We start from the raw sequence: 21,139 nt of genomic DNA on the forward strand, positions 1-21,139 counted from the left end.
ACGTGAGACCCACGCGATAACCCTAGGGATCGGGATTTTTTTTTTGGCCTCCACCTTGTCGCTGGAAATGGTTTCCAATTTTTTTTTTCTCTTTTCTTTCTTTTTCTTCTCTTCTCTCCTTCTTCCTTCTCTTGTCTCAATGCACTAAGTCAAGACTGCTAGTCAGTTGCTTCTCTGCGCCGCTTGTCTCTGTCTCTCCATAAAATCGAAGAAACAGATACACAGCACTCCCTCTTACACTCACCTGGCACTCCGCAGAAAATTTTACACAGAGACATGTCCGCCACTGCTTCCGCTTTTGAAGGCGCTGTTCCATCCAGCGATGTCCCTGTTGTTCAGCAGGCCCAAAGCAACGCTCCCGCCATCCAGAGTGCTGCTTCGACAGAAGTAGAGTCTTCCACTTCTCGACCTGCCATGGTCCGTATGCCATCTCAAGGTTCTGTAATCCGACCCACAGGTTCTCTTTACCCGCCAGCCACTCTCAAGTCCATTGCCTATGAAGATATGTCTGGCGAGCCTAGATGGGATGAGTCTATGGGCGAACCGGATGCTGTTTTAGAGCTTGCCGACGGCTTGGCTCTTGCTGGCCACTCATTTGGCGCAAATAAGTCTGTTGCCGGTGAATGTGTATTCCAGACCGGTAAGTCATCTTGAGAATACCGGTCTGTTCTTTGTCTTTGTCACGGGAAGCGTACGGCCGTTGGGCTCTTAGGATCCATACCTTCACTTACGTATTTGTTTCCCTTTTCAGTGTATTGGGCGATAACATTCTGGTCCTGTTATATTTTGTGGCATTCGGGAATCCAAGTACTGTCATGCTGACAATGAGCAGGTATGGTTGGCTATCCCGAGTCTCTTACCGACCCTTCTTATTCTTCTCAGATCCTTATTCTTACCTATCCCCTGATCGGTAATTATGGTGTGCCCGCTCGACCCGATGACGAAGCAAGCAAAATCTCTGCTTCCAAGGATGCTCACAATGCTCCTCCTTCTACCGATGTGTTGGATTCTCTTCCCCTCGAGTTTGAGTCGTCTCATATCCATGTTGCTGCTTTGGTGGTTGCCAATTACCACCCTAGTTTCTCCCACCATTTGGCTTCTTCTAGTCTCGGCAAATGGCTCCAGGAGCAAGGTGTTCCTGCTATTTGGGGTGTGGACACTCGAATGCTTACTAAGCGTCTCCGAGAAGGCGGTGTACTTCTTGGTCGAGTACTTGCCAAGCAGCAAGGTCCTGCTGAAGGCGAGCGTGGGAGAGGTGCTCAGCCCGGTGTACTGGGGGGAGTTCAGAGACTCATCAACGGTTTTTCTTCTACTTCCATGAGTCGCTCTCAATCTACTGACGCTCTCAACGTTAACTGGCGGGAGGACTACCACATTGTCCCATTTTATGACCCCAACCATGAGAATCTTGTTGCCAAGGTATCTATCAAAGCACCTGTTGTATATACAGCTAGCGCCAAATCTGAGAAGAAGTTGCATGCCAAGACTGGCAGACAGATTAGAGTCCTTGCTGTTGATGTTGGTATGAAGTGGAACCAGATCAGGTGCTTCAGAGAGCGAGGTGTTGAGCTCAAGGTTGTGCCCTGGGTTAGTTGCGTTTGCATTTTAATGAGATGAGGAAAAGCTGATTGAGATGCAGAACTATGACATCAATTCGGAATCTGAGCCCTATGATGGCGTTTTCGTTTCTAACGGCCCTGGCGATCCTTCTATGGTCAAAGAGACAATTGCCAACCTTCGTGTGGCTCTTGAAGAGTCAAAAGTTCCAATCTTTGGTATCTGTCTTGGTCACCAACTTCTTGCTCTTGCTTCTGGTGCCTCTACAAGAAAAATGAAATACGGTAACCGTGGTATGAACTTGCCTTGCACATGTGCCACCTCTGGCAGGTGTTATATCACTTCCCAAAATCACGGTTACGAGGTTGACGTTTCTACCTTGAATAACGGCTGGGAACCTCTTTTCACCAACGCTAACGACGGCTCCAACGAAGGTATCTGGTGCGGTAAAAATGGCAAGCCCTTCTTCTCTGTTCAGTTTCACCCCGAGTCCGCTCCAGGTCCTCGCGATACCGAATTCCTTTTTGATGTCTTCATCAAGAGCATAACAGACAGTGTTCGCGAGAGCCGTCTCGTCTCTATCGACGTTCCTGGTGGCGAACTAGCTCAGAACATCGCCGCTAAACCCAAAGAACAGGTCAAAAAGGTTCTCGTCCTTGGTTCAGGTGGTCTTTCAATCGGTCAGGCTGGTGAATTTGATTACTCTGGTTCCCAGGCCATCAAGGCTCTCAAGGAGGAAGGTATCTACACTATCCTTGTCAACCCTAATATTGCCACCATTCAGACCTCTAAGGGTCTTGCTGACAAGGTCTACTTCCTCCCTGTCACTCCTGAATTTGTTCGCAAGATCATCAAACATGAGAAACCTGATGGTATCTATTGTACGTTTGGTGGACAGACTGCACTCAACGTGGGCATCAAGCTCAAGGACGAGTTCTCCAAGCTTGGCGTAAAAGTACTTGGTACTCCAATTGACACCATCATCACTACTGAGGACCGAGAGATGTTTGCTCGCGCTATGGAGGAAATTGGCGAAAAATGCGCACAGTCTGCTACCGCCGAAAACTTGAATGAGGCTCTTGAAGCGTCCAGGATCATTGGTTATCCCGTCATCGTCCGTGCCGCCTATGCTCTGGGTGGTTTGGGTTCTGGTTTTGCGCAAAACGACCAACAATTAAGCGAGTTGTGTAGTAAAGCATTTGCCACTAGCCCTCAAGTATTGGTTGAAAAGAGCATGAAAGGTTGGAAGGAAGTTGAGTATGAAGTTGTCAGAGATTGCAGAAACAACTGCATTACTGTTTGTAACATGGAGGTGAGTTATTTAGTTGTTATGCCTCACCGTTAAATCTGACCCATTCCAGAACTTTGATCCACTAGGGATTCATACTGGTGACTCTATCGTAGTTGCCCCTTCCCAAACTCTCTCCGATGCCGACTATAATATGCTTCGAACCACGGCCGTAAACGTCATCCGTCACCTTGGTGTGGTTGGAGAATGCAATATCCAATACGCCTTAAATCCTTACTCCAGAGAGTATTGTATCATTGAAGTGAATGCTCGTCTCTCTCGATCTTCTGCTCTGGCGTCCAAAGCCACTGGTTACCCTCTGGCTTTCATTGCAGCCAAATTGGGTTTGAACATTCCTCTTAATGAAATCAAGAACTCTGTTACAAAATTGACTTCGGCATGTTTTGAACCTTCTCTTGATTACTGTGTAGTGAAGATCCCTCGATGGGATCTCAAAAAGTTCAACAGGGTTTCCACTGCGCTCAGCTCTTCAATGAAGTCTGTCGGCGAGGTTATGGCCATTGGTCGAAACTTTGAAGAAACCATCCAAAAGGCCATTCGATGTATTGATGATCAATTCCTCGGCTTTGGCGACTATGCAAAAGTGCCCGATATTGACTATGAGATTGCCAACCCCACAGACAAGAGATTGTTTGCTATCGCTGCGGCCCTGAAGAAGGGTTACTCCATCGAAAAGCTGAACGAAATGAGCAACATTGACCCTTGGTTTTTAACTAGGTTGCAGAGGTTGGTCAAAACCGAGCAAGTCATCTCGTAAGTCATGGTGTTATGCTTCTGAGCTTGAATGAATTTGACGCTATCACAGTCAGTACAACGCCTCGTCAGTTCCTTCAGCCCTCATTCGAAACGCTAAGCAGCTTGGTTTTGCCGATCGTCATATTGCCAAGATGCTCAACTCTAACGAGCTTGCCGTCCGTCGTCTTCGTATTGAGGCTGGTATTACTCCCTTCATCAAGCAAATTGACACTGTTGCTGCAGAATTTCCTGCTCATACAAACTATCTTTACACGACTTACAATGCCACCGAACATGATGTGTCGTTTGAGGACAATGGTGTGATGGTTCTTGGCTCTGGTGTATACAGAATCGGTTCATCCGTAGAGTTTGATTGGTGCGCTGTGCGGGCTATTCGAACTTTGAGAGAAAATGGAATGAAGACAGTAATGATCAATTACAATCCCGAAACTGTCTCCACCGATTACGACGAAGCCGACAAGTTGTACTTTGAGAACATCTCTTTAGAGACTGTGCTTGATATCTACGATACCGAACATTCTAGTGGTGTAGTCCTCTCTATGGGTGGCCAAACACCTAACAACATCGCCCTTGCTCTTCACAGACAAAACGTCAAGATTTACGGTACTTCTCCCGAGATGATTGATACTGCCGAGAACAGATACAAGTTTTCTCGAATGCTTGACAAGATTGGCGTTGATCAGCCATTGTGGAAAGAATTAACTTCTTTCCCTGAGGCCAAAGCTTTCTGTGACAAGGTTGGGTACCCTGTACTCGTTCGGCCCTCATATGTTCTCTCAGGTGCTGCTATGAACGTAGTCTTCTCTCAGGATGACCTTAGCAATTATCTTTCTCAGGCTACCGACGTTTCCAGGGATCACCCAGTTGTTATCTCTAAGTATATTGAGGAAGCCAAAGAAATTGAAATGGATGCCGTGGCTAGGGACGGTAAGATGGTAATGCACTACATCTCCGAGCATATCGAGAATGCTGGTGTTCACTCTGGTGACGCCACTCTTGTTCTTCCTCCTCAGGACCTTGACCCTGAGACGATCAAAAAGATTGAGATTGCCACGCAAAAAATTGGTCAAGTAAGTGTCTGATATATCTGGTATACAAACCCATTACTTACAACGACATACAGGCTCTCAATGTCACTGGCCCTTATAACATCCAATTTATTGCTAAGAATAACGAAATCAAGGTTATTGAGTGCAATCTTCGTGCCGCTCGTTCGTTCCCCTTCGTCTCAAAGGTCACTGGCATTGACGCTATTGAGATTGCCACAAAGGTCATGCTTGGCTTACCTTGCGCTCCTTACCCAGATGTGAAGATGCCCCCCAATTACGTTGGTGTCAAAGTGCCTCAGTTCTCTTTCAGTCGTCTTTCTGGTGCCGACCCTGTCCTGGGTGTTGAAATGGCTTCAACAGGTGAAGTTGCTTGTTTCGGCAAAGACAGATATGACGCCTATCTCAAGGCTCTTATTTCTACTGGTATTACTCCTCCCAAAAAGAATATCTTGTTGTCTATTGGCTCTTTCAAAGAGAAACTTGAAATGCTCCCTTCTGTACAAAAGCTTCACAGAATGGGTTACAACCTCTTTGCTACTGCTGGTACTGCTGATTTCATTCAAGAGCATGGTATTCCTGTCAAGTACCTCGAATCGCTCGGTTCTGAAAACGATCTCAATCCTCAGAAGAAAGAGTACTCTTTGACACAGCATCTTGCTAACAATCTGATCGATATTTACATCAATCTACCATCTAAGAACAGGTTCCGTCGCCCTGCAAGCTATGTTTCCCAGGGTTACAAGACCAGGCGAATGGCAGTTGACTTTGCTATCCCGTTGATCACCAATGTGAAAAACGCAAAACTCTTCATTGAAGCTATCATTCGAAAGCCTAATTTCGACATTTCTAGTGTCGATTACCAAACCTCCCACCAGACCTTCACCTTCCCCGGTCTAGTTTCAATTCAAGCGTTTGTGCCTGGCGCCGCTGAAGAAAATTCCAAGAATTTCGAAGATGCGACCAAGGCAGCTATCAAAGGAGGTTTCACCATCATGCAAATGGTACCTCAGGGGGTTGCGTCGGCTGTTGAAGACGAGATTTCTCTCCAAAGAGCTCAAGCCAACGCTTCCGGTGTGGCACACTGCGATTACTTCTTCTCTGTTTCTGCCACTGCCGACAATGCTTCTCGATTGCAGGATGCTATTGCGGCTGGCGCTAAAGCTCTCTTCATTCCCTTCAATAACTTTTACGGTGCCATCAACAAGGTTAGTAGCGTCGCTCAGCATTTTGCTGCTTGGCCCGCTGACAAACCAATTGTCACTGATGCACGAGCTACTGATCTTGCTTCTATCCTGCTCTTGGCAAGTCTCAACAACAGAAGTATCCATGTCGCTAGCGTTTCTACTAAAGACGATCTATTGCTGATTGCATTGGCAAAAGAGAAGGGCTTGGCAGTCACTTGTGACGTTTCTATCTACGCCTTATTCTATTCCCAGCTCGACTACCCTGGAACTGCAAAAGTCTTACCTACGAAAGAGGATCAGAAAGCTCTTTGGGACAATCTAGCCAGCATTGATGTTTTCTCCGTCGGCGTTTTGCCTTATGAGCTCGGTGCAGCACTTGGAAAGCCTGTCTCTGCTCAATCTGGTGTCACTGAGTCTCTTCCTCTCCTACTCACTGCTGTTTCAGAAGGTCGACTTACTCTTGAGGATATCTCTCTTCGCCTGGGTGACAACCCGCGCGCCATCTTTGGCTTGCCTGAACAGTCCCAAACTTATGTTGAAGTTGAAGTTAATCGTCGCTCAATCTTTTTGGCCGATGATGTCGAGAATACCTGGTCACCACTTGCTGGGCAGAGCATTGCAGGCAATATACATCGCGTTGTTGCTGATAATCACTCTATTTTCCTTGATGGTGAAGCCTTCTCTATGCCTTTCGGCAGGGACATCTCTGCTTCCAGTCCTCGCCCCACCAAGCAAGCCCGAAGCTCATTTGTTCTCCAAAAGCGACCCTCTCTTACGACTCTCATATCTCCGACATCTGAGAAGAATGTTACTACTGGACAGCTCATGTCTCTCTCCACTGTGGCACCTATTCGAGATCCTTCGCCTCAACGAAGTCTGATGTCACTCCAGACTCACCCTACATTTTCTCGCAGACATATTCTTTCCGTCAACCAATTCGACCGCGAGGACCTCCACGCCCTCTTCAACCTTGCGTCTGAAATGCGAACTGTGGTTGAGCGATCGGGCTGTGTTGATACTCTCCGAGGTCGTGTACTCTGTACTTTGTTCTATGAGCCTTCTACTCGGACAAGTACATCATTCGAGACTGCAATGAAGAGATGTGGTGGTGAAGTTGTGCAAGTGACAGCTTCTGCTTCGTCTGTCATGAAAGGCGAAAGTCTTGCTGATACAATCAGGACTGTTGGTTGCTACGCTGACGCCATCGCCCTCAGACATCCCACTGTAGGTAGCGCGAAGGCAGCGGCCAAGTCTAGTCCTGTTCCTATCTTGAACGCCGGTGACGGCATTGGAGAACATCCGACACAAAGCTTGCTGGATGTGTTTTGTATTCGTGAGGAGCTGGGTTCCGTGAATGGCATCACCATCACATTAAGTAAGCTTGAACCCAACCGGAATTGTATTACGATTTATTGACAATATTCGTAGTTGGTGACCTGAAGAATGGGCGAACCGTTCATTCCCTCGTCAAACTCCTCTCTTTATACGATGTCACTCTCAACCTTGTTTCTCCTTCATCTCTTGCTATGCTTGATTCTGTCAAGTCTGAGGCTTCTCGCGCTGGTATCAAATTTACTGAGTCTTACACGCTTACCGACGAGATTGTTTCAAGATCTGATGTCTTGTACGTCACTCGCGTTCAACGCGAGAGGTTTGATAACATGGCCGAGTACGAAGCAGTCAAGGACATGTATGTCATCAACAACGACGTTTTGGAGAAAGCCAAAGAGTCAGCTATTGTGATGCACCCATTGCCCAGGGTCAACGAAATTGACCCCGAAGTGGACTTTGATTCCAAGAGGGCAGCCTATTTCAGGCAAATGCGTTACGGTCTTTTCGTGAGTCTTTTCTATAGCGTCTAGCCAGTACAGTTCTAACAATCGTCCTAGGTACGAATGGCACTCCTCACTCTTGTCTTGGGCGCATAATTTCTTGAATGAGGTGTTTTCACCATGTCTCTGTCAGCATGTTTGCTCTGTCCCAGTAAACCCTAAACCCATCTTCTAGATCTAATACACACACCAAAAATAACATATATCTCAGATTAAAAAAACTCGGATTCATATAGAATTGAAATGCATTGGTTTATTTGCTTGCCATCTTTTATTTATTGTATTTTGCTTAGTGGAGTGCTAATTTAAAGTCCAATTCGGTAAACTTCGAAATGAGATGGACAAACGTCATTGTCAACTTTTTTTTTCTTCTTTATCTTCATTTGAGTTGGTTGATTTTATATTTTTCTTTCAACCTTTCTTTTCTGTTCATTATCTTTCAAATTGTCTAAAATGGCTCCCATCCCAACACCCCCCCCTGCATCTATCCCAACTCCATCAGTACCACTTCATACCGCTTCCGCATCCTCTCCGTCACTGTTGAGCCGAACGCAAAAGTTTGTGGAGGAGAACCAACGACTAATCATTCTTGGATGTGCTGTCCTTGCTGCCACTAGCGCGGGATACTATCTTTATTCTCGATCTGACAAACCTGGTGCTTCCTCTGCCGCCCCCGGATCTTCCAAGAAGAATAAGAAAAAGAAGAAGAGCGGCGAGAAGAAGGATGGCAAGTTTTTGAAGAATGAAGGCGACCAAGGTCCTCTGTTGGAAGAAAGGCAGGCCTCTCCAACTCAAAAAGGGGATTCCAAACAAGAGAAGGAAGTTGGACACCTGGACGGTGTGCCCAGTGAGCAGGAACTCAAAAACATGAGTGAATCTGCGAGAAATGAGATTGGCGCTACTCTGAAAGATAGAGGCAATAAGCTGTATTCAAGGAAGGAATTTACAAAAGCAATCGAGTGCTACACCAAGGCCATAGAGGTGTCTGCAAAGAAGGTTGCTATCTTTTATTCCAACCGTGCTGCTTGTGAGTTTTCCCCCAAGAATGACTGAAAGAGATTAATTTTGGTCAGGTTACGGAAACCTTACTCCTCCCGATTACGAAAAGTGTGTAGCCGACTGTGACGAGGCTGTTAAGCTAGATTCAACCTACACCAAAGCTCTCAAGCGTCGTGCGACTGCGTACGAGAATCTAGGCCGCGATGAGGAGGCTGTTAGAGACTTTACCGCCGTAACCATCATCGAGAGATTCCAGGATGAGCAGGCCGCCTCCTCAGTTGAAAGATGTCTAAAGAGACTTGCGACAGCCAAAGCTACAGGAGCTCTTGCCAACAGAAGAGACAAGCTCCCCTCCCCTACCTTTATCTCCGCTTATCTTGCCGCTTTTCGACCTCGCCCCAAACCTAAGCTCCCCGAGAACCCTTCTCAGGGTGAACAGACTCTTTCACTGGCTTTTGATGCTCTGGAAGCAGCTGATTATCCCCATGCTCAAAGTTTTATCAACGAGTCTATTGAGCAAGGTATTAACTCGAAGGACATTCAAGCTGAGGCCTACAATTTGCGTGGAACATTCAAGTTTTTGATGGGAGACTCTGAGGGTGCCAGAGCTGATCTTCAGCAGAGTCTGGATCTCAAACCTGACTTTGTTCAAAGCTGGGTGAAAATTGCTAGCGTTCACATGGAATTAGGTATGTCGCATTTACATAGGAGATTTGTTGTAATAATTTTGCGGCAGATGATCCCGCAGGCGCCTTTGGAGACTTTGAGGCGGCAATTCGACACAACCCCAACGATCCAGACATTTATTATCATCGAGGTCAAGGCAAGTTTGCTAGCTCCAACCCTTGGTGTGTTGCCTAATGCCAAGCCTACTTTGTAGTTTACTTCATCACCCAAGAGCTCCAAAAAGCACTTGATGACTATAACAGGTCTGTTGAGCTAGATGACACATTTGTCTTCCCCCACATACAGGCTGCTGTTGCCAAATATAAGCTAGGCGATATTGGTGGCAGTATGGCTGCTTTTAGGAAAATTCTTAAGCAATTTCCTGATAGGGGCGAGGCCTGCAATTACTAGTCAGTTTGCATGGTAGCTAGTTGCATGACTTGCTAAAACTTGTCGTAGCGGCGAAATTTTGCTTGACCAACAAAAATTCTCGGAGGCCATTGAACGTTTCGAACGATCCATCGAACTTGACAAGAAACGCAAACCTCGCAATGTTCTTCCTTTTGTCAACAAAGCTCTTGCCTTGTTCCAATGGAAGCAGGACATTGCTGGAGCTGAATCCTTCTGCAGAAAAGCTCTAGAAATCGACCCCGATTGTGATGTAGCGGTTGCAACACTTGCCCAACTTAGTCTACAGCAGGGGAAGATTGACGAAGCCGTCAAGTGGTTCGAAAAGAGTGCGCAATTAGCTCGAACGGAAGGCGAGTTGATCAATGCCATCACATGTGAGTATCTATATGCAGTCGTACAAGGTTTTCAAAAGACTGATCTTTCTTGCAATTCCAAGACGAACATGCCAGCAAAGCTCAAGTAACCTTCCTTAAAAACTATCCTGAATTTGCTGAGAGATTGAGCCAGATTGCTCAAACCATGTAAAAGATGAAATGTGAACGAAGGAATGGATACTCTTATAGTTAATTGTTTGTTGTTTCTTTCAAACAGTGAATCAAGAGGCGTAGCAGGCACTAGAACATGGCTCGATGCAACTGAACCGTTCAATGTATCCCACTGGTGGATGCAACACAGTATTGTTGTGATACTGACGGGACCTCACGACAGCTCAAATGGAGTGTTTTGATCGATAAAGATTCAAAATTCGATGGACTAACTAGTACAAGGTTGAACTTGACAAATCATTGTAATCTTCGTCTCTACATGGTGGAACAAGGATCGCAAATATCTTGGATCAAATCTAAGCCTGCAAAACTAAAATCTTAGCAATCATTCATAAATAAGAAAATGTATGGACCACCGTCCCTCATCTCATCCACGCCGTTCACCAGAACGACCTCCAAAAGGGAGAGAGAAACGAAGGGAACTAGGACGTCCTCGATAACTTTGCTCTCGCCAAGGGTTGACGCTCAACTCAACTGTGAAAAGGCAGTGAGGAGCAACTTTGGGGAAGTTGAACCTGGGCTGCCGCACAGCGTAAAAACGCTTTAAAAAAAAGAAAACAAAAATTAAAAGTCGCAGAATTTATACTCTGCTGGACCGAGTTTCGTCTGACGTGTCATTTTCGCCTAATGTTTACGTAAATTTTTATTTTACTGTTACAAGTCGCCAGAGGAAAACATATAATTTCTAAAAGTTGAACTTTTAAAAACCGTCCTAAACAGATGTAGACAATCAAAAACGAGCAAGATTATATTCATTTTGTTTTTGTTGTCGATTTCCCATTAGATGACGGGTACAATTATCCATTTTGAAATACATTAAGCAACCCCGTCTTTATGCTCTTCATTCGAAATCTCTCCAACATTCTTATATCGATACAATGCACGCTCACGCGCTTCCTTGTGCTCGACGATGGGAGCAGGATAGCCAAGCTTTTTAAATTCGTTGAATGGTAATATATGATATGGATCATGGACAGCTTTACCTTTGAGATTTCGAAGCTCGGGAACCCAATGCCTGATATAATCACCATTGGGATCGCACTTTTCAGATTGAGTTTTGCTGTTAAAAATCCTCTGTTGCCCTTGTAAGTTTGATTAACAGGTAAAGACGCCGGACGCTCACAAAGTATGGCTGTGGGTCTGTTCCGGTCTACGAATACATGAGATTATCAGCAATCTTTTGCATATGAGAAAGACTCTTTCCACTTACACTTGCTGTCCATTGCCAGCTATTCTGTTTGTCAGAGGCTAACACCTTGAAAAATCGTAGCACTCACCCTCCATTATTGGCAGCCAAATCACCATCGATGAAACTCTGCATGAAATGCCTCTCGCCCAACCCTGTGAAGAAAGAATTGGCTGTCTGATTAATCTGGCGACAAATTGACTTACTCCAATCCAACATGAGATCTTTGACTAGAAAGCATGCGGCAACCATTCTCACTCTATTCTCCATCCAGCCTCGAGCTTTGCAGGCCCTCATGGCTGCGTCCACTATAGGATACCCTGTTTTGCCATCTTTCCAAGCCTGAAGATTTTCTTCGCTCGTTTCCCATTGAACATCTGCGAATTTCTCAAGGAATGGTCTTCCCATTGACACACGAGGCCAAGTAGCCATAACCTTCAACATGTCAATAAATGATGCAAACGAGTACAAACGACTGACCTGGTTATAAAAATCTCTCCAAGCTACTTCCTGCACCCAGTTCCCAATCCCTGTATCTCTCGAGGTTTCTAGATTACCCCTCCCTCCTAGTTTCTTTGCCTCATTTAATACGTATCGTACACTGATGACACCGCTTGCAAGATAAGGGCTCAACTTGGAACTGTGATCACCATTGACAAGATTGCGGCCAGTAGAATAATCCATTACACGACTTTTTCCGTCAGAAGCTTTGGAGCTTTCAGTATCAGAAGCCAAAGGAGAAATGATACGAAAGCCATCTTTTCGGGCTTTGGCATAGAAAAAGTTGCTGAGAACCTATAGGGATATGGTAAGTGATCAATGCTTTAGTTTACAGCGCTTCCGTACTTGTTTGGCAGCATCTGTTCCTTCAGGCCACAACTTAACCATAGTTTCCCTGTCCTCGCATTCAAACCCAGGGACACTGTTCGGAACCTTCTCATCAAACAGATGAGCCAGTTTATGCCCCTCTCGTAATGCTTTGCTGTTTGCCTTTGGTAAAGGTGACATGTCAAGTAGGTGTGGTTCTTTCTCTATAATTTGTGCCCATCCTGTCTCAATCTTAGCTTTTGATTCAAAAAGATAAGGCCGCTGATACGTACGTCTTTGCCACGGACTGTAGACCGATATTGGTTTTCCAATCTTTGAAAAGATCTTGCCAGGAGGAACAGCCAACCTATCATGAAAGAATTGCGCCTTAATTCCATTTTCCTTCGCGTGTATAATTGTCTTGATATCGCGATTCAGTTCATCAACCTCATACTCCATATTGCCAAAGAGATGCTTTGCTCCAAGGGAAGGCAATACTTCAGTCACAATTTTGCGTGGTATAGAATGGCGCTTTTCGTATTGTTTGATCACCAACGGTATGTTGAGCTCATGCAATTTGATCTACGTTTCTGTCAGAAATGATTAGAAGAAACCCTATAAAACTCACCTGTACAACGCGGGCATTCCTCAGCATAAAATCGATTCGGCGGGCACTTCGATCATGCCAATCATAGTCGTTGGGACTGATTACAAACAAGGCCACCAATGGAATGTTGAACTTTTCCGCGGCTTCCGATGCTTTGTATAGAGCAGTGTTATCCTCAACTGCCACAACAGTTAGCTACAAAACCAACAGTAGTCAAACTTCCGCACTTCTCATATCCTCCATCCTCATCCAATAAACTACACTCTCCCCAGCTTCTATTTTCTTATCCTCTCTATCTTGAGACTCTAGAAGCCGCGTAATCACATTTAGCGGAGGATTTCCGTCCATCCGGGCTGCATCTTCGGCAGTAGCAATCTTGCCCTCTAAAGCTCGAATTAGCCTGTTGTAAACCAATTCAAATTTCTTACTAATTTCATAGGCATTTTTATGCTTTTTGGACTTGGGAGAGGCCACACCTCCGCCTTCCGGTGAATGCCTTTTTCTATTACTACCCCTTGCTACCGCCTTATCTTCCTCTTGATGATGCATGGCCAATAGATTGGGTTGATCACCCTTGTGGGCCTTGCTCTCAGTCTTGACTTGCATACTGCATTTTGGTGTTTCTAGCGACAAGGATTTATACTGTGGGTGGGAAGAAAGAATAAGCTGTGGCATTAGAATATACAAAGTTGAAAAGAAATCAATCCATTTCAAAATGGCGGAACGATTCAAGTAGACAAGATCGAAGATCAATATGATAAAGATCGGGTAAAAAGAAAATTGGGATAAGTCAATTCGGATCTGTTCAACGGTACGTAATCCCCATGATGTCAGAAGCAGATAGGCTTGCGGAGTAACTGGCACGCCTAACTAGATGTCGCATAGCGTAGTTTCATAAACATTCATGTTTATACTTTACCTTATTCTATGCTATGTCTATAAACGGAGTCAAATCCATGACACTTGAAGAATGTCACGTGATTAACAGCGGGATCAAATCTTAGTTGTGAAGACTTTCCGTACGTAACACGCATCTCAATCATCTCGAACTTGTACTTGCTGCGTTCCATCATATCTCTTACTACAAGCAAGCTGACTGAATTGCAATCTACCTACATGTCCAGATACAGCGAATGCCAACGTCTGTCATGAAACATCGAAGATGGTATTACCAAATACGCACCCTATCGGCATATTAAAGTGGCATGTCGCTCCATTCTTTGTTTTAAAAATGATTCCATCCGGTAATTTGTACGTACAGTATTTGCTTCCGCCTCTTGGGCAGCAGAATTGACTGCTCCCAGCATTATATTCTTAGTTATGGGCTTTTGGCTCATCCTGGAGCAGTTGCCAATGATGGGCTTTCAAGCTCGTTATAGGTATAACTAAGAGAAACCATCTACATAAAAGATTTTGACGACTTCAATTTGTTATTAGATTGGATTTTTGTAGGCACAGGGATGCCTCACTGAGTTGTCGATGCTAAATACTATGTAAAAATAGTATATACATATTGTTAAAATGGTTGATACCGCAAAACTAGCACTGATCATGCATCGAGATGAAGTATCTAAAGAAATCATATCTAATCATTCAACGTTTATGTATCATTCTCCTCTCCCATAATCCCGCGGGGTTTCTAAGAATGGCAAGTGAAGTGCTTGCACTTACAATTTTCACCTCTAAATATCGTTCATTTACCATCCTACAACTTTGAAAACATTACAATTCTTATATACAAATTATCAGACGGGAATACCAATGTTGATTCGACTCGCAACAAATAGCTATGGCGTTTTCGTGATGACAACAAAAGACTCACAAAAAACAATGTAAAATAGAACACAAGTAAATATAATCAAGACGATTCATCAAGCCACTGCTTAACCTCACTCTCTTCAAGTTCTCCTTCCCAATCCTCAGTTTGTAGATATTCGCTCATCGACAAAAGACGCTCCTTTTCCTTTCCCGCGTTTAATTCACGTGCTTCTGTCCTGTCAATGTCATCATCCTCATCGGTATGGGTAACATGCTCTGGAAAACGTTCAAAAAGCTTCATCCCCCACCTTGACAGCCCCTCAGTTTTCAACTCTTCCTTGACTTTTTGCTGTAATAATTGACCTTTTAAAGGCTCACTGAATCCCAGCCACCTCACCTCAAAGCACTCAGTGTTAACCAATGTGACCCGCGTCCAAGGATGTCTTTCCCTTGCTCGTTTCAAAAAATAAACAAGATGCTTTCGAATATGTCTCCATGGAGATTCCATGATTTTGGAGAGATGTTTGTGTCGATCTTTTCCTTGATAGAAGATGACCACAATATCGTGAAGGTTTTCAATTTCGCAAAGGGAACTCGCACATCTAGTCATAGAATTGTGTTTGAAATCGATATGGTGAGAGTCATTTGTCAAGACAACGACTAGTTTCTTTGGAGCCCGCTCTCTCAACGTTCGATGATCCCAAGCGGCGTGCCACTTGTTGTAGCGGTCGTTGTCAGATGGGCCCAAGTAAACCACTTTATCGCAAGCTGGTAGGGCGTCCGCATAGTTTTCATAATACAGGAAGGCGTCTGGGTATGATGACGTATACTGTCCCTCAAAATTACCTTCGATTCTCCATTGATGCGGTACACCGCTTGAAAACATGGGCCCGCTCAAGGAGTCCAGATGGAGACGGATAATCTTAACATTAACAAACAAGCCCACATAGCGATGCTCTTGTTCAAAGATGTAGAGGGCCCATTTAAAGCAGTCAAAGTAGAAGTCCATGATGTGAGTCCAGCTTCTCAATTCTGCAGTCAAAAACGGTAGCGCGGGAGGCTTGATCAGTCCCGAGGTGGTGATCTGAGTTGCGGTCGCGTCAATGTAGCTTGATTTCGTCGGACACCTGCGGTGTTTCAAGCCTACAGAAACTCGATGCCACAAAAGTGGTAACGAAAGAGAGGACATTGCTCGACATGTTAGAGCTAAAGCGCATAGTGTTGATGGAGAGTCAACCAGATAGTAGATGATTTTTTTCCATATCTCCTCAGGTAGTATAACGTTGGATTTTTCTGGTGAGCTGGGTCGACTGGTAGGCGGTACAGTGCCCAGTCTTGAAGAGGGCTTGATGGGTTTAAGCGTCCTTTCCAAAAGATTAAGGGCTTCAGGACTACCACCACCATTTTGAATGGCTGAGTGGGAGTCAGCTTGGCTCTCCAGTCCCATAAAAGAGTATTGTTGTTTAGAATGAAATAGAGTTGACGATCAGAAAATCAAAAAAAATGACTGGTTATCCGATTTCCAGCTTTTGAAAAATCACGAGTATGGGTAAACGCATTTATTAAACAAAGATATGTATATATATATGTATATGGAATGTTGTATTATGCGGAACAACAGAGTATGCGGCATATCCTAATCCCATGTAATGCCGACAGTGGCGGCACCGTCATATCATCAACGCTGCTGAACAGTGAGTTATTCTCAAGGGGATTAGTGATGAAAGATAAGGCAGTGATGTTACGTAATTCGCCAGTTGTCTCTCACATGCCTTGAAATATTTGCGCACTGTATTGCTTCTTGGAATTTTGATAAAGACCATTTTCTAAAGTTTTCTTTGATATAAGCTATTTGTTTAGCTAAAAATGGTAATATTAGGAGCCTGAACTATCCTGTTTGTTAGGCATGCTATCAGATGGTTGAAATGGAGGGCAGAATATGATAGTTGAGTCTGGAGAATTGCCAGCCGTAACAGTAGAGGTATATTTATGCAGATGACAACCAATTTGTATGGTCTGATTCTTATTATATTTCGTTAGATCATCGCTTGAAGATCGCTTGTAAGCAAAGAATCAAGTACGTCAAGGATAAACTTGATCCATTGCTTTTGTCATAATGAAACGACTTTCGTGGGTCAGTGACTCTCCAAGATCTGTGGCGTTGTCCATACCTTGTATCCGCTGTTTTTGTATCAGTGATCCAAATTTGATGTTGCGTATACAACCAACTTATGATTATACCAGACAAAGCTAACCACCTAGACTGTAAATTTGGTAGTAGCGTAGTCAGTCTCAGCTGCTGTTGCCAGGAATACCAAGTGCAGCCGTGGCTAATCATCCTCTTGTCGACACTTGAACATTGAAAATAGTCAGCAGTCCAACGCCGACAACGCCATAGTCCATTTCCACATCACCATTTGCAAGCACAGGAAGCCCCAGGATCCACATCCCTATAGAGATGCATAGAGCCCGCTATGTGTATGTCACAAAGCCACCGAAAGATTTCTGCATGATTGCTTTAGCGCACACAGTCTAAACAGATAGCCGAAGGGTCTGCATGATTTAACCCACCTTCCGAGTGCTATCAATCATTCCATATACCGCAAAGTCCTACCCAACGCACCATACTCGCAAGGAGATCGACACCGAGAAGGTGTACGCTAAGACAGGACCAGCAACATAACCGTCCTCCATTCGCGGTCACGATATTTCTCAGCACCACGCTTAATCGGTCCGAGTATCCCCCATACGCATATTGGCTTCGACGAGTCGTTGGTGAGTTAGCCATGGACGGACAACAAGTTCCCTCCCTGACGAAGTTTCGAGCGTTTCCCTCTTTTCTGGCTGTCCTTCTCATCCTCCTGAATCACTTCTAGCGGACCAGAACAAGAGGCATACCCGGCGAGAAAGTTTTCAGGATGGATGGAAGAAAGTTTTTCCCATCTTCTTTAGGCAATTGCGACGGCGGCATACGTTTTCCTGGATCTAAGTTGGTGCCACTGCCAAGCGTTCTATTACCGACGGCAGCCATGATGTCATTGCCGTAAATTATAGCTTAGGTCGAGGAGAAAAATTGTTGTCGCTCTACAGGTTACGTATCAACAGTGCTGGATGGTTGTTGTTCTTGCTATGAGTAGAACGCCATGAAACTTGAGGACGGGCGAGTTCCGGGTCCATTGGTCGGGTCTGTGAAGCTGTTACCACAAACTTAAGTCTCTTGTCCATTCCATAGTCATTTCACCGGCTCGTTTGATAATCTTACATCCGATTCGGTAAAATTGCCCTGAGGTAATGTCAAAGGTGATAACGGCAATCAAAGGCCGCTTATAGCCCACGCCATCCGTATACCATTTCATGTTATCTATTTATGGCGTTTAGCTTGGATTTAAGGACATGGCGTGAAACGAGGCTTACTCTATAGGCATACAGCCTATTCAGCAAAATCATTGGAAAAGATGCGAAAATGTCGGTCCATCCGACCGAAGCCCAATATGGCAAGGTAAAAATTTGATAGATTTCAGGAATGTGGAGATGGCTGGGATAACCAGAGGAGCAGGATGCTATCAGGGTCTATCTATAGTGGGGTTTGTGGAGATGATAACCACTAACAATATCCAAGAAAGGTGAGTGGTTCGTCTTGTAAGGTATAAAGAGAGAAAAGAAATTTTATCTTTTTCGTTCTCACTTTTTATTTTATTTTATTCATTGTATTTATTTAATTTAATTCCGTGCACGATCGTATCTTATCGCGCGGCTATATTGATAAGATTATCTCGATAGCCTAATCATCCTTTGACCTTCAATTTTTTGTAATTTGATCTTTTCCCAAAAAAAAGATGTCCACCGAAAAAGCTCCTATCAGTGGTGGGACTGGCAGGATTGTCACTTTTGGCGGTCTGCATGGCAACTCTCTGTTATATGCCATTGTGGCCATCGCTACATGTGGCTTCTCTCTCTTTGGTTATGACCAGGGTGAGTCGCAAAACCGACCTATATACAGATAATCAACCTCTGGCTAGGTCTCATGTCTGGTATCATTGCCTCTAAGCAGTTCAATACAGAGTTTCCAGCTGTGAGTGGTGTCTATGTGGTCCAGCATCAATGCTGATTATCTGCAGACTCTCCAAAAAGATGCCAACGACGTTCACGCGGGTACCATCCAGGGAACCGTCACTTCCTGTTATGAAGTCGGTTGCTTTTTTGGCGCCTTGTTTGCCTACTTTTGTGGCGACCGTATGGGACGTCGACGGATGATGCTCCTCGGTGCTTGTGTTATGATTATCGGTACCATTATCTCTGTCTGCGCCTTCGGCCCCGGTGACCCAAAGGGAAATGTCGGCGGCTTCGTTCAGTTTTTCGTTGGCCGTGTTATCACTGGTCTCGGAAACGGAGCCAACACTGCCACCATTCCGTCCTGGGTCGCTGAAACGTCCAAAGCTCACAACCGTGGATTCCTTATTTGCATGGAAGCTTCCACCGTCGCTGTCGGTACTGTGATTGCCTATTGGATTGACTTTGGTCTCTCCTTCGTCGACGTGAGTAAAATCGTGAGCTGTCTTTCTATGCTAACTCTTATCCAGAGCTCTGTTTCCTGGCGGTTCCCCATTGCGATGCAAATCTTGTTTGCCATGATCTTGATTGGCGGTGTTTCTGTACTGCCAGAATCTCCTCGTTGGTTGATATCCCATGGCCACGACCATGAAGGTCTTCGGGTGATTGCTGCCCTCGACTCCAAGAGCGAGGATGATCCAATAGCTATTGCGGATAAGAACAGGAGTGAGTTGATTGTCATAATCAGGAGTCAAACTAACCATATCAGTTTCTGATGCCCTCGCTGCTCAGGTCAATGCTAGAGCCAGCCGAAAGAGCGACATTCTCAAGGGTGGTAAGAACCAGCATTTACGACGTGCCCTCGTTGGTGCTTCCACTCAGCTGTTCCAGCAGATTGGTGGCTGTAATGCGTACGTCTACAGCCAAATGCTCAACTGATAGTCCACAGTGTCATCTACTATTCTACTGTCTTGTTCAAGAATCAGATTGGTCTTGACAACACTCTTTCCTTGATCCTAGGTGGTGTTCTATCCATTGTCTACGCCATGTTTGCCCTCACTTCCTTCTTTCTTGTCGAGCGTGTTGGACGACGAAAGCTTTTCCTCATTGGCACGTTTGGTCAGGCTGCTGCCATGTTTATTACTTTCGGCTGTCTTCTTCCAGGCGACGCAAAGTCTGCCAAGGGTGCTGCTTTCGGCCTCTACTTTTTCATTGCCGTTTTTGGTGCCACTTGGCTCCCCCTTCCCTGGCTCTACCCCGCCGAACTCAATTCCATGGCCGTTAGAACTGAAGCCAATGCTATCTCCACCATGGTCAACTGGCTCTTCAACTTTACTGTTGTCCAAGTCTTGCCCACCATGACTGCCTCTATTGGTGCCTACACCTTTTTGTTCTTTGCTTGCATCAACTGTGTTTTCTTGCCTTTTATTTGGATTTGTAAGTTGCGACTCTCTCCCCAAAAATCCTAGCTTATTCATAATAGTCTATCCCGAAACGACGGGCCGATCTCTAGAAGAGCTTGATGTTATTTTCGCCCACGCTCACTTGACCGAGCGTCGTCCTACTTTGGTCGCTGCTGAGCTTCCCAAGTTGACCGACTTCCAAATTCAGGAAATGACCGACCGGTACGACATCCATGGCGGGGGGGCAGACGCTGAGGATCCTTCTGCCTACGGCGCCCCTGGTGCGCCAGACACAACTCTCCCTCCCAAGCATTCCAAGAACCATCCTGATTATCTTCCTGACGGAACACATCGAGGCTCTGCTACTAGCAGTCAGCAAGAGACGAGGGTCGCTACTCCAAATGATTTGGTCGAATCGAAGAGTGGAACACCACTAGCATAGAGCTCTAGATTTTTCCCTTTTCGCATATAATAGGAGAGGTTGTGCACAGGTTTGCTCATAGAAAAGAGAATGTCTCTGAATTAATATGGCTCTGTGGTTATCATTTGCGCATTCTACAATGTCATTAGCATTCCATCATGTAGGGATATACTTTCAGTCTAATTTCTTTTTCTCAATAGAGAAAGAAAAGGTGCATCATGACAATATAATCTTGCAGTAGAAGGATTTTGTGAAGGATAATCTTGACTGGGCTCTTGAACAAACAGTCAACCCAGAATTATCGATGCTGCAATATTAATAGTGGAACCACATGTTGAAATTTGATTGGGCGTCTAGGATTAGATCACCACAAACAACCTGAAGTAGTAAAGATGCATGTATGCATGGGCAAACAATCTTTACATGTCGAGGTAAAGTAGAAACAAATACAAAGAGGTAGAAGGCAATAGACATGTAATATAGCACTAGCAGCGACTTCACGCTGAAACATCAGCGACGCACTGATTGCAGTACTCGTGAACAGCACCACAAAACCCGTAAAAGATAGGAAAACATACCCAGTAGAAAATCAAAGATCA

The 21,139-nt window shown here is 44.9% G+C and overlaps 6 protein-coding genes across 6 annotated transcripts; 3 read left to right on the plus strand and 3 right to left on the minus strand.

Moving 5' to 3' along the window:
• Positions 1 to 276: 276 nt before the first annotated feature.
• L203_104999 (carbamoyl-phosphate synthase, large subunit) lies at positions 277 to 7,783 on the plus strand (the record flags this gene model as incomplete). The annotated part of the gene is made up of 8 exons (XM_066214372.1): positions 277 to 640; positions 833 to 1,587; positions 1,640 to 2,869; positions 2,919 to 3,619; positions 3,672 to 4,692; positions 4,746 to 7,230; positions 7,284 to 7,693; positions 7,745 to 7,783. The coding sequence occupies 8 exons, from the start codon at positions 277 to 279 to the stop codon at positions 7,781 to 7,783; spliced, it is 7,005 nt and encodes a 2,334-aa protein (XP_066070469.1).
• Positions 7,784 to 8,140: 357 nt separating this feature from the next.
• On the plus strand, positions 8,141 to 10,288 carry L203_105000 (uncharacterized protein; the record flags this gene model as incomplete). The annotated part of the gene is made up of 6 exons (XM_066214373.1): positions 8,141 to 8,714; positions 8,761 to 9,375; positions 9,423 to 9,509; positions 9,567 to 9,762; positions 9,812 to 10,137; positions 10,200 to 10,288. The coding sequence occupies 6 exons, from the start codon at positions 8,141 to 8,143 to the stop codon at positions 10,286 to 10,288; spliced, it is 1,887 nt and encodes a 628-aa protein (XP_066070470.1).
• Positions 10,289 to 11,124: 836 nt separating this feature from the next.
• Positions 11,125 to 13,583, minus strand: L203_105001 (uncharacterized protein; the record flags this gene model as incomplete). The annotated part of the gene is made up of 11 exons (XM_066214374.1): positions 11,125 to 11,382; positions 11,432 to 11,458; positions 11,519 to 11,537; positions 11,586 to 11,649; positions 11,701 to 11,929; positions 11,975 to 12,289; positions 12,341 to 12,543; positions 12,595 to 12,883; positions 12,930 to 13,087; positions 13,136 to 13,291; positions 13,337 to 13,583. 11 exons carry the CDS (start codon positions 13,581 to 13,583, stop codon positions 11,125 to 11,127), a joined length of 1,965 nt encoding a protein of 654 aa, XP_066070471.1.
• A 1,183-nt stretch (positions 13,584 to 14,766) lies between these two features.
• Positions 14,767 to 16,113, minus strand: L203_105002 (uncharacterized protein; the record flags this gene model as incomplete). Its single annotated transcript, XM_066214375.1, has 1 exon — positions 14,767 to 16,113. The coding sequence occupies one exon, from the start codon at positions 16,111 to 16,113 to the stop codon at positions 14,767 to 14,769; it is 1,347 nt and encodes a 448-aa protein (XP_066070472.1).
• Positions 16,114 to 16,748: 635 nt separating this feature from the next.
• On the minus strand, positions 16,749 to 17,454 carry L203_105003 (uncharacterized protein; the record flags this gene model as incomplete). Its single annotated transcript, XM_066214376.1, has 5 exons — positions 16,749 to 16,791; positions 16,838 to 16,847; positions 17,094 to 17,171; positions 17,238 to 17,247; positions 17,290 to 17,454. 5 exons carry the CDS (start codon positions 17,452 to 17,454, stop codon positions 16,749 to 16,751), a joined length of 306 nt encoding a protein of 101 aa, XP_066070473.1.
• A 1,048-nt stretch (positions 17,455 to 18,502) lies between these two features.
• On the plus strand, positions 18,503 to 20,561 carry L203_105004 (uncharacterized protein; the record flags this gene model as incomplete). The annotated part of the gene is made up of 7 exons (XM_066214377.1): positions 18,503 to 18,638; positions 18,686 to 18,738; positions 18,785 to 19,201; positions 19,247 to 19,442; positions 19,486 to 19,614; positions 19,659 to 20,153; positions 20,200 to 20,561. 7 exons carry the CDS (start codon positions 18,503 to 18,505, stop codon positions 20,559 to 20,561), a joined length of 1,788 nt encoding a protein of 595 aa, XP_066070474.1.
• Positions 20,562 to 21,139: the final 578 nt, after the last annotated feature.

The sequence above is a fragment of the Cryptococcus depauperatus genome, chromosome 6 (assembly GCF_001720195.1).
Source record: "Cryptococcus depauperatus CBS 7841 chromosome 6, complete sequence".
NCBI lineage: Eukaryota > Fungi > Basidiomycota > Tremellomycetes > Tremellales > Cryptococcaceae > Cryptococcus > Cryptococcus depauperatus.